This window comes from Felis catus, chromosome A2 (assembly GCF_018350175.1).
Source record: "Felis catus isolate Fca126 chromosome A2, F.catus_Fca126_mat1.0, whole genome shotgun sequence".
Classification (NCBI taxonomy): Eukaryota; Metazoa; Chordata; class Mammalia; order Carnivora; family Felidae; genus Felis; species Felis catus.
Genome location: NC_058369.1, coordinates 135,125,487 through 135,143,957, shown reverse-complemented (window position 1 = coordinate 135,143,957; position 18,471 = coordinate 135,125,487). Strand labels below are relative to the sequence as shown.

Genomic DNA, 18,471 nt, shown 5'->3' with positions numbered 1-18,471 from the left:
TTCCATTTTTTACAGGGAAATCAAGGGGATGAAATATACCATTATTTCTTAACCTGTTGAAACTCCTACCTTTGTTAGGTAAAATAAAATGATATCTACAATTACTCTCTGAGACTGCTGTTACTACTTTTAATTTATGAAAGAAAACAGAGGTCCAGAATTGGGATGTGAACGAAGTTTTGAAATACACTCCAAGGCTTTCACAGAGCTACCTCCCAGGACAGCATCACTTTTCTATGATGGTTCTGAAGACAGGCTGGGAACAAAAGAAAACTCTGGGCAATCTCACCTATGTCCAATACTTCCCTTATCACCACACAACAACAGCTCTCAGATCTATACATCCAACTCGTTTGTCAAGATCAAGATGCATTTTTCTAAGTATAACTTATTTACTAGAAATCTTCATTAAAATGTCTCAAAGATACTTCAGACCAGCTCACCCTAACCTACTCCTTGCTATTCTTTTAAAATTACTATGGGGCGCCTGGGTGGCGCAGTCGGTTAAGCGTCCGACTTCAGCCAGGTCACGATCTCGCGGTCCGTGAGTTCGAGCCCCGCGTCAGGCTCTGGGCTGATGGCTCAGAGCCTGGAGCCTGTTTCCGATTCTGTGTCTCCCTCTCTCTCTGCCCCTCCCCCGTTCGTGCTCTGTCTCTCTCTCTCCCAAAAAAATAAATAAACGTTGAAAAAAATTTTTTTAAATAAATAAAAAATAAAATTACTAGCACCACCTAGAAATCATTCCATTTTTCCCCCTCCCTCAGTCACATGAATAGTGTCTATCTCTCTTGCTCAAATCTTTGTTCAGCATTGCTACAACAACAGTCCTGCCTCTAATCTCATATTCTTCTTCAATATTCATTTCCCATTCTACCATCAGACTGATACTTTTTTCTTTTTTTGTTTTTAATATTTATTTATTTTGAGAGAGGAGGGGAGGGGCAGAGACAGAGGGAGAGAGACAATCTCAAGCAGGCCCTATAATCTCAGCACTGTCAGAGCAGGCCTGATGTGGGGCAAGATCTCACAATGTGGGGGATCATGACCTGATCCAAAATCAAGTCACGACACTTAACCGATTGAGGCACCCAGGTGCCCCAGACTGATGTTTTTCAATGCAAATTCTCATCATGTTTCTTCCTTAAATCTAACGGCTCCCCAACTGCCAACAAAATAAAGTCCAAAGTCCTTAACATGACATATAAAGTTTCTCCATTATCTGAAGGCTATAAAATATAACTGTTAACAGCATAAATGCTAAAATCAGACTGTATGGACTTAAGACTATAGCTCTACTGCCTTCTACCTGTATGACTATAAGCAAATTAAATTCAGTTGTCTTACTTGCAGTAAATGAGATTAACACACTTAGAAAAGTGCTTGGCACAGAGTAAGCACTCAAATAATAGCTACTACCTTTTTTTACTCTGCCACTTTCTAGCTCCTACAGTCTATCCATTCTTTTTCTCATCCCACATACACACAGTACTGGAGCCCCAGCACTCCATTCAGTCTCTCGAACAGAACTCTCGGCTTTCATGCCTCTATATTACTGCATACATATGATTTGGCCATCTTTTATCTACTGTAATAAAACTGCACATAACAGAGTATCTTAAACTTTGTAAAATATTAGAAGATCACCAAAAAAGGTAAACTGAAAGATCAAATTATACTATTACAATTTTTTGATATATTATTTAGCACAGCATAGTAAATCCTTTTTTTTTTCCCCCTAATTTGAGAGAGCGTGCACTTGCAAGTGGGGGAGAGGGGCAGAGGGAGAGAGACAGAGAATCTTAAGCAGGCTCCACACTCAGCGGGGAGCCCAACATGGGACTTGATTCCATGACCCTGGGATCATGACCTGAGCTGAAATCAAGGGTCAGACGCTCAAACTGAGCCACCCAGGAGCCCCAGTAAATACTTCTGATAAAGGGTTACTACTATTAAGATCTGTGGTATAAGGCCTAAAGTTAAGGACCGATATTATGTGTGTCTTGACATCTAGGGAAAACCAGGAGGGCCTTGAATGGCCTAAGTGCAAATTCTCATCCTCTGCTCCTGCTAGTAAGGTCCCTTAGCCAGATAACCCTATTTATCACAGGGAACAGACACAGTTCCTGCTTATCCCTGCTTCAGTTCCCGGCCAGCCTGGGCAATTATTTAAACAAGTTGATCACATCCTCCTGTGGGAACCAGGGATCACTCCACCCTCTTGATACTACAAAACTTTCATCCCATGGATTTTGCTTGTTCACTCTGTTCCCAAGTGCAACTTCCAAGTGGACCTACATTGTGTGTGGTGTCCCCTTCTCCTGGGCTGTTGAGTATATGTGATTAATACACTGCTGTTCATCTCATCTGTCCAGCGTCAAGTGCTGTGTGTTCAGCCATCCACATAACCCTAAGGCAGGAATCCCTCCCTCACAAACAGAATGAAGAATGGGGGACTTAAACAAGATTTCACTGAACTGGAAAGCTGAAATTAAGATATATAACTGGGGGCTAAGAAGCAGGAAACTCAGTTATTTAAAATATATTTTAAGCAAGCAAATAAGCCGATATATATAGTCCAAACATTAGAAGGGCATGAGAGAGATTCTTCAAAGATCCTTATTTTTATTTCAGACATAAATCTACAAGTGTGGTACCTAGTTTCCCATCCTCTAATGGAAGGGAAGACTGAAAGGTTGACAGTTATACTTACATTAAAAGAAGGGAAAACGTCTGAGCCATCCTGACAAAGGCTGCAGATAACAAAGTGCTGTTACAGGCAACAAAAAATTTACAAATAAAGTCCTGAAATTCAGGGGCTAACCAAGTGTCTTGAAAAGAGAGCTCTAAAATTCTTAGTACTCAATTTTTATTTAAGAATAACTATATACTTATAGATGAAAGCTGAAAATAATGATGTAGATTAAACATCTTCTGCAACTCTACTGAGTGATCAAGTAATTGGGATAAGTCTTGCAGATGTGGCCAGTGGAATGGAAGATGAATTAGAAACTCTGCCACAACTTTAAGGTAATATTCCTCCACTCTTTTACTGCGTGGCCTATGAAGAACTCTTTGCTAGTATCCTTATTAAATCAGTTCACTAAATAGGGAGAAATGTTCTTTGATAAAGCAAATTAGAAGACCTGAAAGTCAAATGGACTTTCTCAAAAATGAACACTAGGCCAACCTGGTACTCTTTTTTTTTATTTTATTTTATTATGTTTTGAATATTTATTTTTGAGAAAGAGAGAGAGACAGACAGAGAGGGAGACACAGAATGTGAAGCAGACTCCAGGCTCTGAGCTGTCAGCACAGCTGTGAGATCATGACCTGCGAGATCATGACCTAAGCCAAGTTGGATGCTTATCCAACTGAGCCACCCAGGCACCCCATCAACCTGGTACTCTTTTGAGACTGTTCAACCTTCTCTGGATCAGAATCCTCACAAATGTCTGAAGAAAGTGGACAGAATTCAGTTTTAAATGATTAAACAGTTCAGACAAGGGAAAAACAAGGATATTCATCTTTTTTTTTTTAATTTTTTTTTAACGTTTATTTATTTTTGAGACAGAGAGAGACAAAGCATGAACAGGGGAGGGGCAGAGAGAGAGGGAGACACAGAATGTGAAGCAGGCTCCAGGCTCTGAGCTGTCAGCACAGAGCCCGACGTGGGGCTCGAACTCACGAACCGTGAGATCGTGACCTGAGCCAAAGTCAGACGCTTAACCGACTGAGCCACCCAGGCGCCCCAAGGATATTCATCTTTCAGTATCAAAGGAAGTTGATTCCACTATTCTTAAAGAGAATTCTCCAAGAAGCAACTGGGTGGCTCACTAGATTAAGCGACTCACTCTTGATTTCAGCGCAGGCCATGATATCATGGTGGTAGGTCTGAGCCACGATTTTGGCTTTGCACTGATAGGATGAAGCCTGCTTGGAATTCTCTCTGCCCCACTCCCACAGGCATTCACATGCTCTCTCTTTCTCTCTCTCTCAAAAATAAATAAAGAAACTTAAAAAAAAAAAAGAGAGAATTCTCCAAATCCTTTACCTAAGAAAGGAAAGAATACCATCTTCTTCACTGACTAAAGCTAAGATTCATTTTGATAAACTCATAGAAAACTATCTCTTGCTTTCTACCCGGCACCACTCTCTCTGTGAATGTTGGCAGGTACTCATTTAGGATCAGAGCTATCTCAGATTGCAGACAGTTAAAGAAGTATTTCGTTAATGCTGGGATGCTGCCTGCCACAAACTGTTCCTCAGGTGCTGCAGGCAAGAGGGGAGTTGATGCCCTTTATATTGTGTAAAACATGCCTACACTCTGAGCCTACACACAGAAATCAGCTTCTCCACACACTCTTCAATTTGATAAAGAGGCCAGATGATAAGCAAAGCAAATAATACTGATGAGTTATGTGGCATCTGCACATCATACTGGACTACCATGTGTAGAAGCCAAGCATCACCACAGTGATGGAAAGAGATTAGTCACAATATCCAGAAAGATGACTACCTGTGGCTCAATTCTATGAAGCAGCGGTGCCTTACCATCCTATGCTTCCTGGACTACAGAATATTGAAGTGTGCAATCTTATCTGATATCTACACTGCCGAAGAGGACCGAAAACCTTCTTCAGGAAGGAGAACAAAGCGGGAAGGGCTAGCTGCACATAAACTCCATGTGTCCTCAGCAAAGCAGCTTTAACAGTAAGCTGACAACAAATTTAAATTTTTGAGAAAGACTTGAGCAACAGGGGGAAGGAGATGAAAGTATAAAAAGCAGACGACGCAAGTGCACGGAAGCACATATACACACACACCACACAAATAGCTATCTGTTACCATTAAATTTAGAAGCAAACAGTATTGCACAGTAGCTGCATGGGAAAGATCTACACTAAAAATTATTTGTTGTTTATCTTAAATTAAAATTTAATGAGGCATCTTATAGTTTACCTGAGAACCCTGCCAATATCCCCTTTAATTCCCATATGTTGGACACTATGCCACATAGTTATCTCTTCCCTGATCAAGTCAGGAGACATTAGAGTTAAGATTTCCCAAGTCTAGATGCCTGTTAAATTTGCTTTGAAAGCTCTTGAAAAAAATAGAGGATCTCATGTTCTATTCCAGATCTAATGAATCCATCTCTAGAGTACTGAGACCCGGAAGCCTGTATTTCACAAAATCTCCCCAGGTGATCCTGATGGGTGGCCAGTTATTATACCCACTGCCCTAGAAGGCATTGTATATGCAAAATTTACATATCCTCTTCTGAAAAAAGGAATCAAGTTTCGCCTGATTCTCAAGGAATGTGATACCAAAAAGGTTCACTGCCTTAGAGACTAATAGTAAAGTTAAAAAGAACTAATGGGCATTTTCCCATTTCAACTACAAAATTACTTGACACTGTTTCCTATAACTGTAAAAAACTTCCATGTCTTTTTGAGAGTTACGAGTAAAATGAGAATAGAAAACACTTTTTTGGGGGGGCACCTGGGTGATTCAGTTGGTTAAGTGACTGACTGACTTCAGCTCAAGTCATGATCTCACAGTTCGTGGGTTCAAGCCCTGCGTCGGGCTCTGTGCTGGCAGCTCAGAGCCTGGAGCCTGCTTCAGATTCTGTGTCTCCCTCTCTCTCTGCCCCTACCCCACCCCTGTCAAAAATAAACATTAAAATTTTTTTTTTAAAAAAAGAAAATACTTTTTTGAACTCTAACATATTTAAATAGTTTATGATGAAGTGATCACTATTGTAGGCTGTGTTATAGCCAACCTTTTTTTGAATATACTTAAAAGTGATAATTTGACAAGTTTTCCTCAATAATTTTTTCCTTTATAACTATCATTTTGAGTGAGTCCCTATCAGTCTAAAACTAGATCATCTACTGAGTTAAAAACAATTTTTCTTTAAACATGTGTTTACCATTTATTTACAAAATGGGGTGCCTGGGTGGCTCAGTCAGTTAAGCGTCTGACTCTTGGTTTTGGCTCAGGTGATGATCTCACAGTTCATGAGTTCGAGCCCCATATCAGGCTCTGCGTGGACAGCATGGAGCCTGCTTGGGATTCTTTCTCCCTCTCTCTCTCTCAAAATAAATAAATAAACCTTAAAATAAAATAAAATAAAATAAAAATAAAAATAAAAATAAAAATAAAAATAAAAATAAAAATAAAATAAAATACTAAAAAACCCGTGAGTCCAAAGTAGGCATTATCATTAACTGAAAAAGAAGGTATGTATAAACTATTACTTATCTTAAATTTTCAATTTCTTTATCTCCTCTGAATCATCTCCCTTAGTCCATGAACATTCCTGATTTTTTTCTATCTTAAAAAACAAAGTATTCCTAAATTAAATAGTAGGAAAAAATGAAGTAGTAATGCCTATCCTTTCTCTTTTGTTTCACTATCATATTTTTTCAAAAATAGTTTATACTTATTGTTGCCACTTCTTACCTTTCTTTAGTTAACATTTATGGAGCATCTAATACAGTGACATTCAACCCCATGGCACATTCAAATCATCTGGGAAGCTTTTTTTTGTTTGTTTTACAAGGGTACAAAGGCTCAAGGCCTCACCTGTAAGTGAAGCTTGTGCATCCAAGTTTGTTTATAAACTCTCCAATTGATTCTAATGTGCAGCTAGAGTTGAAAACCAATGATCTAATGTATGCCAGGCACTCCACTGGAATTACAAAGATTAGTAAGACACAAGGCCTGCCCTTGAAGAACAAAGGAATTAGGAAAATCGGGTAAATCTATTTAAAAAATTGGTAAATGTTATAACAAAGGTATACACAAATTTCTAAGGGAGCATAGATAGGCCAGGCCAGGATACAAAAGTCATGAGGGAAGTTTTTGGTCTGGTTACCGAAGGATTGTTTACAATGAGGACATGAACAAAAGGCCATTTCTGGAAGAAGGAAAGCATATACACACCTTTTAGACTTGGGTAATCTGGCTTTTCTCTACCTGCTCCCTGCTGCAGGGCTCTAATAAAATTGCTCTCTTAAAGGCAACCAGTGGAAGGAAATAAAAAAAAAAAAAATCAATAGAACAGAGCAATGAAATCAAGAGCTGGTTCTTTGAAAAAATAAAATTGATAAACCTCTTGCCAAACTTATCAAAAAGAGAAAGGACCGAAATAAGTAAAATCACAAATGAGAGAGGAGAAATAACCAACATCACAGAAATACAAACATTTATATGAGATTATGCCAACAAACTGGACAGAAGAAATGGATAAATTCCTACAAACATACAAATTAACAAAACTGAAACAGGAAGAAACAGAAAACTTGAACAGACTGATGACCAACAACGAAACTGAATAAGTAATCAAAAACTCCTAACAAAATTTCAGGACCAGATTGCTTCACAGGTGAATTCTACCAAACATTTAAAGAGTTTATACCTATTCTTCCCAAACTATTCTATATAAAATAGAAAATGATGGAAAACTTCCAAATTCTTTCCATGAGGCCAGCATTACCCTGATACCAAAACCAGATGAAGACACCACAAAGAGAGCTACAGACCAATATCTCTGATGAACATAGATGCTAGCAAAATACTAGCAAACCAAATCCAACAATGCATTAAAAAAAAATCATTCACCACAATCAAGTGGGATTTATTCCTGGGTTGCAAGGGTGGCTCAATATTTGCAAATCAATTAATGTGATATATCATATTAGAAGAAAGGATAAGAACCATATGATCATTTCAACAGCTACAGAAAAAGCATCTGACAAAGCACAGCTTCCATTCACAATAAAAAACCTGAACAAGTAGGTTTAGAGGAAACACACCTCAACATAATAAAGGCCATCTATGAAAAACCCACAGCTAATATCATCCTCAAAGGGGACAAACTGACAGCCTTTCTTCTATGGTCATGAACAAGATAGGGGATGTCCACTCTCACCACTTTCATTTAACATAGTACTGGAAGTCCTAGCCATCAGACAGAAAGAAATAGAAAGCATCGAAAGCATCCAAGTTGGTAAGGAAGAAGTAAAACTTTCACTAGTCACAAATGACATGATACACTCTATACAGAAAACCCAAAAGACTCCACCAAAAAACTGCCAGAACTGTTAAATGAATTCAGTGAAGTTTCAGGATACAAAATCAAAGTACAGAAATTTGTTGCATTTCTATATGCCAATAATGAAGCAGCAGACAAAAAGCAAGGAATCAATCCCATTTACAACTGCACCCAAAACAATTAAGATACCTAGAAATAAACCTAACCAAAGAGGTGAAAGACCTGTACTCTGAAAACTATAAAACACTGATGACAGAAACTGGAAGAAATGGAAAGACATCCCATGCTCATGGATTGGAAGAATACTGTTAAGATGTCTATACTACCCAAAGCAATCTACACATTTAATGCAATCCCTATCAAAATACGAATAGCATTTTTCACAGAGCTAGAGCAAACAATCTTAAAATTTGTTTGGAACCACAACTGACCCCGAATAGTCAAAGCAATCTTGGGGGGAAAAAAAAAAAAAAGCTGAAGGCATCACAATTCTGGACTTCAAGTTATATTGCAAAACTGCAGTAATCAAAACAGTATGGTACTGGAACAAAAACAGACACACAGATCAATAGGACAGAATAGAAAACTCACAAATGAACCCACAATTACGGTCAATTAATCTTTGACAAAGCAAGAAAGAGGGAAAAAGTCTCTTCAACAAATAGTATTGGGAAAACTGGACAGCAACATGCAAAAGAATGAAACTGGACCACTTTCTTTTACCATACACGAAAATAAACTCAAAATGTACGAGAAACCTAAATGTGAGACAGGAAACCATAAAAATCCTACAAGAAAACGTCAGCAGTAACTTCTTTGATATTGGTTGTAGCAACTTCTTTCTAGATAGGACTCCTGAGGAAAGGGAAACAAAAGCAAAAGATAAACTTTTGGGAATATATCAACATAAAAAGCCTCTACACAGCATAGGAAACAATCAACAAAATTAAAAGGCAACCTACAAGGGGCACCTGGGTGGCTCAGTTGGTTAAATGGCCAACTCTTGACCTCAGCTCAGGTCTTGATCGCAGGGTTGTGAATTCAAGCCCCATACTGGGCTCTGCGCTGGGTATGAAGCCTATATATATATATATATATATATATATATATATATATAAATGGCAACCTATGAAATGGGAGATGATATTTACAAATAACATACCTGATAAAAGGCTAGTATCAAAATAAAGAACTTTTAAAACTCAACATCTCAAAAATGAATCCAAATTAAAAATGGTCAGAAGACATGAACAGACATTTTTCCAAAGAAGACATACAGGGGGCCAACAGATGCATGAAAAGATGCTCAATATCACTCATCATTAGGGAAATGCAAATCAAAACTACAATGAGGTATCACCTCACACCTGTCAGAATGGCTAAAATCAAGAACACAAGAAATGACAGGTGTTGGCAAGGATGTGGAGAAAGAGGAACCTTCTGGCATTGTTGGTGGGAATGCAAACTGATACAGATGTGGCAAATATATAAATGGAATATTACCCAAGCATAAAAAAGAATGAAATACTGCCATTGCAAGGACATAGACAGAGCTAGAAAGTATTATGCTAAGCAAAGTAGTTAGCCAGAGAAAGCCAAATATCACGAGTTCACTCATATGTGGAATTTAAGAAACAAAACAAATGAGCAAAGGGAAAGAGAGAGAGAGAAAGAGAGAGAGAGAGAGAGAGAGAGCGAGAAAGGGGCAAACCAAGAAACAGATTCTTAACTATAGAGAACTAACTCATGGTTACCAGAAGGGAGGTGGGCAGGGGGGATGGGTGAAATAGATGGGGATTAAGGAATGCATATGTTGTGATGAGCACTGGATGATGTATGGGAGTGTTGAACCACTACATTGTACACCTGAAACTAATATTACACTGTACGTTAACTAAATGGAATTTAAATGAAAACTTAAAAAAAAAAAAAAAAAGGCCACCAGTGATCTCTAGTCCACTGCTTAAATAGCCTCATCTGTGCTAGTTTTCCCCCTATAAAACGGGTATAACAAAATTACTCTGACAACTGAGAGATTAATGTAGCATAGATAGTGGCATACCATAGATAAAATGTTTCTCATCCCTTTATCTTAAATATAAAGGCTTTTCTCAAACCTATATTCCTTCTTAATCTCTGAAACGCTGTTATTGCTCCTTCTAGAAATTCTCTTCAAGTTCTGTGACATTAGCACCTACTCTGTACTACAACACAGATTTCTACTTCAAGGATCATCCCTCACCTTTTTGTTTCTCTCCTTCTTATATTTTCTAAATAAGTGTATATGCAAAAGTATATGCTCTCTGACCTCTCCTCTTTGCTATGTCTAAGCTTGTTCTTTTAACAGTTTTATTCCATCTTGTGGCCACAAAAGAGAAATTTCCAAATCTGCATAAAATATCTGGGACTGTTTTTTCCAAGTTCCATTTCTGTTTCCCTATCTTCTAGGCATGTTCAAACAGACATTCTGCTAGCATTTCAGTATAACCTGAGTCAAACTCACCATTACTCCTCCCAGCTGTCCATCCTCTTCCTGAGTTCCCTAGTAAATGGTGGTACCACTTCCTAGTTATCCAGATTTTAACGTTCAGTTATCCCTGATTCTCCCATTTCCACTACATTCACTCACCAAGTCCTGTTGATTCCAACTCTGAAATCTGTTAGCAATGTTTTTTTTCTTCATGTCTTGTGAAACTACTTTAAGTCACGTCTTAACACTTAACTCAAGTTCCCACTGTTCTTACTAGCTCCTATAGTATGTCTAGAGCCAAGGTGCTCAACCAGGGACAATTTTGTCCTATAGAGAACAATCTGATTATCATGCCAAGGGGAGGGGAGGGAGGTGTTATTGGCACCATGTGAGCCAAGGATGCTATTAAACATCTTACAGTGCATAGGACAGCCCTTGCAATGTTTTCTGACCCCAAGTGTCAATAATGCTGAGGCTGAGAAAACCCTGTGATATTCAGTAGCACAGTTCATCTTTGCATCTCTTAACTTGCAAAGTACCTAATATAACTCATACTCTCTGTTCATTCCCAGTTTCCTATTTTTACTTCCTTTGTTGTGCACTGAGGCATGAGCCTGCACCCCAACTGATGTCTACCATCCTCCTAGGCAGAGGTAATTTTTCTGTCTTCTGAATTTTCCATGAACTTATTACTTTTTGATGCTATACTATGTATACATCCATATACGTGTGTGTGTGTGTGTGTGTGTGTGTGTGTGTGTGTGTGTAATTTATCTTTGAATCTATAATCTTTCATCTACCGAACAGGTGATCAAATCACCAAACTTCAGTGAGTCTGAAACCTAATACATGGTGTCATTACTGCTAGTCACAAATGCTACAATTCTCTTTTACTCCCCTGACCCCTCTGAAATTAGGTTTATAGATATAACTTGCTTTAGTTAACTAAAACCTGAGCAGTAGTGTAATGATCTCCAAGTGCATGTGTGGTGAGGGAGGGGCAACTTTAAAAATCAGTGTGCTATTCACATTTCCTTCCCACTGCTTCCAGGACCAGGACGGTGGGGGAAAAAGTCTAAAATTTGTGGGGTTTTTTTGGTATCTATTTTCTTATAAGTATGACATGCTACATACTGTAAACATGAAGTGCACAGCATGACGGGGTGCCTTGGTGGCGCAGACGGTTAAGCATCCAACTCTTGATTTCAGCTCAGGTCATGATCTCACAGTCATGAGACTGAGCCCCACACGGGCCTCTGCGCTGACAGCACAGAGCCTGCCTAGGATTCTCTCTCACCCTTTCTCTCTGCCCCCACCCCCTCTCACGCTCTTGCTATAAACTTAAAAAAAAAAAGTGTACAGCATGTTACTTTGATACATTTATATATTCTTAATGACTGCCATTGAAGCAATATTTATCATTACTATTTTATATTATACACACTTTATATATTATTGTCTATATTCACTATACTGTATATCACATCTCTATGGCTTATTTACAACTCATTACAAGTTTGTACTCTTAAACACTATCAGTCTTATCCTCCCAACCTCCATCCCCTGGTAACCACTATTTTGCTCTGGTGGGTTTTTTTTTTTTTCATTTTTTTTTGTTTTAATTAAAAACAGGCTCGACTTTTTTATATTTCACATTTTAAGGGATATCGTACAGTACTTGTCTTTCTTTGACTTATCTCACTTAGCATAATGTGCTCAAGGTCCTTCTATGTTGTCATAAATGGCAAGATATTATTCTTGCTCATGGCTGAATAATATTCCATTATATATACATACCACATCAAAAAGCCCAAGTTCACACTGAAATCCTCCAACAGCCTGAAACTCTACATGCCTTCACTGAGCAGGGCCCTTCTGCTGCTGATCCACATTAGACATATTAAATAGAATGTGTAAGGAGATGCCATATAAAGCTCCCTTCCCCAAGCCCCTCATGCCAAGATTTTAGGTTGTTAGTGGTCGCATTATATCCTTGCTTACTTTGATTCACAATCAATGTAAGAGGCATAATTTAATGTACCACTAAAAAAGAAAAAACGCTACTGATTAATATCATAAGCCGTTGACTGCACAATGGAACCTGATTCCAGAGATCTTTTTCTTTTTTTCTTTTTTTTTGAGAGAGAGAGACAATCACACACCCAAGTGGAAGAGAGGGGCAAAGGAAGAGAGACAGGATCTTAAGTAGCCTGCACGCTCAGCATGACACAGGGCTCAATCCCATGACTGCGAGATCACAACCTGAGCCGAAATCAAGAGTTTGAACGCTCAACCAACTGAGGCACCCAGGCATATTTAAAATATGGAAAATTATGAGTACTGGAATCAATGAAGTATGGTATATTTGGTAAATGAATAAACGTGGAGGCAGTTTTCAAAAATTATTCCCATTCACAGTCAATACAAACATTATGAACTAAAATGTGTAAGGAAAGTTCTCAGACATAGATTCAAAGTGAAATGCTTAAATAAATGCTGTAAGAGAAAGAATGTAAAGAGAGTACATCTAACCTTCAAAACAAAATTTGTGAAATTCTCCTTTTTTGACAACTATAGATGGTTTTATGGAACCCCTAGTTTTTTTTCTGACATGCACAAATCTTTTCCAATAAGTTACTGCTTCAGGCAATCAGGCTTTTAGGTCAGAGCACAGAACGATAGGTCAAGTTTTCCAGTCATGCTTTCAACTTTAAACATTACTTTGCACTCTCTGCTCTGTTTTTACATCCCATGTTTTTACACTAAGACACAACGTTCTACGTATCTAACTATCCTTATTTTATGTAGAAATGGCTCCCAAAAGCACTGAAAAAAGTACTACCAACTTGTTTTAATGTGCAAAGTCTAAAAAACTCCACTAATGATACAGCAGCTATAAAGTTTCTGCTTGCTATAAGAAGTTTTACATTCTGTTCATGCAATGACAGAATCATTCGTCTACAGAATGAAATTAGGAATGAATATTTTCTACATTAATAGCTTACTGGTTTAGTTTACTTTCTGGTTAATAGAACACTGTAAATTTTACATTAATTATGATTGCAACTTACATTGCTTTCAAATACAAACAAAACTTTAAAAAAAATTTTTTTTTAATGTTTATTTATTATCGAGCGACAGAGAGACACAGAGCATGAGCAGGGGAGGGGCCGAGAGATGGAGAGACACAGAATCCAAAGCAGGCTCCAGGCTCCGAGCTGTCAGCACATAGCCCGAAGTGGGGCTCGAACCCACGAACTGTGAGATCATGACCTGGGCCGAAGTGGGACGTTTAACTGACTGAGCCACCCAGGGGCCCCCTAACAAAACTTCTGAAACCAAATAATGATTATATAGTGAGGGAGAACTATATAAACTACTTATAAAGAATATTTAGCATGTGTGAATGATTTAAACCATAGCCAATATGGAGCTGTACCTGCACCTTAAGGAGCACCAAGAATTTCATTTGATTATCTAAATCTTTAAAATCTATAGCATTATTTAGAAATGAAAAATTCATGTACCCTAAATTTTCCCTCAAAAACTTGACTTTATATGTTACTTCTACTTCGTTTTTCATTCACTCATTGAACCCTTCTACTCACCACATGCAGCATAATGACAGATGCTAAGAATATTATTTCTGTACTTAGGAATTCCAGAACAAGAGGAAAAAGACAGTTAAGCACATAACTGTTATGCAAAATTGTATTTAATACTAATGATACAGAGTTCAGAAGAGTTATGAAACCAGTCATGTGATCTGAGATAAATCTTGAGGAATGAGTAAGATTTTCATCTTTCAAAAAAAGAAAAAAAAAAGGACAGATCGGGGAGCAGTACCAACACTCAAAGAGGGTAAGAAGTCATCTGCAGATAAAAATAACTATAATGTATTGTGTGTTTACTAACCCTACTTTTCTTCCCCTGCCTTTATTTCTTTATTTCCTTAACTGTGTAGTCACAGAGCAGCTACAATTTGCATTCTGTTCATACAGTAAAATTTTATTACTAAACAAGAGTAGTTAATAACATAAGTAACAACAGTTAATAGTCTGGTCAACTGAGAAGTAATAAACTAAATATTAATATCAATGAATTACCTTTTTAAGCGTAAGAAACATTTTGATGATAGAAGTGACAAGATTCGGAAACAGATTGTAAGGTACAGAGCTCAAGGAGACAAAAGTTAAAGCTGAAGTTAAAAACCTGGATGACCAGAATAATGGGAATAGAGAAAGAGAAAAACGAGTAAGAGGAGATAGATTTCTGCCCCACTTTGTGTAGGGGGAAAGGGGAGGGAACTTCATGTATTTACTTGTAGGAAGGTTTCATTTAAACACATCTTATTAACTATCTCCTGTAAAAAGGACCAACAATAAAAATGTGCGACCAGTGCTCAGAAGAGAAGTTAGGGCCGAGCTATATACTTAAGACACATTTACAAAGATATAAAAGTTGCAACTATGGAAGTGGACCACTAATCACTGGGGAAAGGTGAGAGGGATTATGCCGGGTGGAGGATGGGGGGGGGGGGGGAGTCGGATCCTTTCCAACAAATAACTGTCTTCCTTCTGGAGCTTAGGAGCGACTTCCCACTGTACAGAGGGGTGTGAAGCGAATAATTCTCCTGCTTTGAGCCTTATACCATAATTTCATATAATTTCAAATTCACAAAAATGCTTTGCTGTACAATGCAGCTGACCCCAGACGTGGAAAACATGAATTATTTTTGGCCTAGAGTTTCTAAACTATGAAAAAAGATCAGTCAGATACACTACAACAAATGAAACTTTAAAGAACTTCACTGCGCTTCTTCAGATAATTTTATTCCCTATTAACCCAGTGGCCAAAGGTGAAAGATTAAATTTCATAGTGGTATCCTCACAAAGCAATTGTACATGATTTTAAAAAGTAAAGATGTTATTCGGATTAATTTCTAAAATGCTTCCTACCAGATATGAAACTATACCAGTAGCGTAAAATTTTTAAACGTGTTAAACAGTAATAAACTTTGCGCTAAAATGATCAAACACAACTTAAATTTAGAACCCAACATTATTTAATGTTTGGTATTTACAATTTTTATTACAAACAAAAAGAACTATGTTTGTTTTTTCAACATTAGCCATCAACAAATTAAACACAAAAATAAACCCAGAAGAGGGTTCTATCATCATTTACTAAGGAAATATAATGCCACAAGAGCATCAACTTTGGTTTCAGACAAACAGGTTTAAATACCACCTCTGTCACTTTTTACTTAGGTGTCCTTGGGAGAATTACTTAAAGCTTCTGACATATCTGCAAAATGATATTACATGAAATGGTATCAATAAAACCTACCTCAAACTTACAACAAATTAATGAATCTAGCGTCTAACTGAGCCATGCATATACAAAGTATGAGTACTATGTAAGTTAATAGCTTGCCTTCTTCAGATCTGCAATCAATAATGGAAATTCCAACAACCTAAAAATTTTAAAAGCTTATTTTTGAAAATTACAAACAAGGTGGCAGAAAAAGTAACACGATTTAAATATTGGTTTAAAAATACCACCTTTTAAAATTCTACTTCTGATTCTATACCCAGCTGTCCTACTCCCAAAAGATTAAAAAAATATTTAGATAACTGAAGTGGCAAAAGTGTTAGAATTTCACTTAACTAGTTACTTGAATTTAACCCAGAAGTTTGGTCAGCTGTCTTCTTAATCACTAAATATATCAATGAAATCTATATGAAAATATCTACAGAATAATCTTACAAAACTCGAAATAAAAACAATAACACCAAATTCCTTCAAATTAGAATTTTCATTCATTTACTCTTAAACCATTGTGTTCAGCCTGGAGAATAAGACACCCTACCCCTCCGCCTTTATGGAGCCTTAGTGCCCTGAGAATGCCCAGATAATGAGGAACCTTGTCATCTCATTTTGAAAAAACTTTGCTATTTTAGGCCTTTACAACACATGACAGGACTATATTAACTCCCACACTGAATACTCAGTCCTCAGCCAGATTCTAGCCACTTGAACTACTAATCAGTACTTAAGAACGGTAGAATAAAAACATGAGAATTCCTTTAAAAACTTTTCAGCACTTTAATATGTGTGTGCCCGGTTGCATAAATTTTCAGATGACAACTCCTGGTTATTTACCAATGTAACACATGTGAATATGGCACAGCAACTTTTATGTGTACAGGGATCTGCTTGGTTCTCCCCATCTTGTCCTTTTATTATCACTTTCACCAAAGAGCACAAGAGAAAGAAAAAGACTTCCGAAATTGAAGATGAGGCCCACTTCTGCATATTCACATCGGGAAGGAGACAGAACATGACATTTCGGTGCAAGTTTATATTACAGGATATAAAAACACTTGGGGCAGGGAGTTCCAACTGAAAACATCCTTAGGTTTACATGAGGATTTCTTAAACATCATGAGGTGTGTGTGTTTCATACACCGCGGTTCTGCTTCGGGAAGTTAAAAAAAAAAAAAAGAACACTGTGAAATTAAGAGTGGACACTTGGAAAACTGTATTCACAGGTTATGTCAGTCACTTCTGAGTTTGAGAAACGTCCAAGCCCTTCCCAGAAAAATACTCAAAATTAGTAGGGCCCCCCCTCTTCAGGGAATGGGCCTTCACAGTAGCCAAAGGAAACGGCGAACAAGAGAGACTATTTCAATGATCAGATTTCTTATTTTAAATGCCTGAGAATTTAAATCGTTCATCTGGTTCCAATGTTGTCATAGCATCTCAGATAAAGCAAAAGGAGCTGCACAATCTCCCCTCTTCAGAAGTCCTAGCAGGACGGTGGAGCGCCACCAAATCGCCCCCGAGGGGCTAGTGCCAACCGGGGCAGAAAACCACCATGAGGAGGGGGTCTTTTTGTGAACCACTCCGCTGCCTTTCAGGGAACACGGAAGCTGCAAGCCTAATGCTAAAGCCGAAAAAAGAAAAGGGGGGGAAAAAAAGGAGAGGGGGAGGGAGACTTCCACGGGGAAAGGAAAAAAAGCGTAGAGAACCAGAAAAGGAAGCATTTTGTTTCTGGGAGGAGGGAGTAGAAGGGAGAAGGGAAGGTCTTCTTCCTAAGCGATTTTTTTCCTTTACCCCTCACCCGGGCTACAGTCTTCGGCCAGGCCATCGGGCAGAGCACCGCCCTTGGGCCGCTCCCAGGCCGGGACACGGACCCGTCTGCAGTCCCCAGACCCCGCGCAGGGCCCCGCGACCGAGGAGGAACGAGAGGGTTCCCAGCAGCCGCCGCCCTCTGCGCCCCCCGCGCCCCCCGCGCCCCCCGCCTCCGCGCCAGGCGCCGCCGCCCGGCTCCTACTTCCTATTTTCGGAGCACACACCCTACAAGGAGCGGAGCGGAGCTAGCAGGCCTGCCAGAGACCTGCCCCCGCGCGGGGCCTCGGGTGACTGACAGGGGCAGGCACTAGGGTGCAGCGAGGAGAGGAGGAGGAAGGGCAGCCGAGGGCACAAACCAATGCCCTTCCCCGGCGGCCAGAATCCGGGCTGACACGCCAGGGTTCTACTGACTCCCCAATGACGGACTCCGCCACCTCCGCGGCACTTACCTTCTCCTCATCAGACAACTGCTCCTCCAGATCCGCCATTTTCCTTCTGGCGACAAACCGCGGCGGCGGCGGCGGCGGCGGCGGCGGCAGCGGCCACCTGACTTCCCCCTTTCCGTGCGGTCCTCCGCGCCGCGCGCCTCCGCCAAGGGAGGGGCCCGCAGCCCAGGTCGCCGCGCACGCGCCCCGGAGCCCCGCCTCTCTCCAGCCGGCCCGCGGGGGTCCGCACGAGGCTGTGCGCGTGCGCAGGAGGCTGGAAGGCCTGGGAGGGAGGAGGAGTCGCCTGCCGCCGCCTGCTGCAGGCTTGTCAGCATCATGAGTATAGGATCCTTTCTCCACTAGTGACCATATGGACCCAGTCT

General features: G+C 39.4%; 1 protein-coding gene across 1 annotated transcript in view; it reads right to left on the bottom strand.

The window, feature by feature from the left end:
- Positions 1-18,266, bottom strand: part of CAPZA2 (capping actin protein of muscle Z-line subunit alpha 2) — a 60,341-nt gene extending 42,075 nt beyond the window's left edge. The window contains 1 exon segment of the mRNA NM_001168692.1: positions 18,113-18,266. Within this exon segment, the coding sequence (NP_001162163.1) occupies positions 18,113-18,151 (39 nt within the window). The 5' untranslated portion in view covers positions 18,152-18,266.
- Positions 18,267-18,471: the final 205 nt, after the last annotated feature.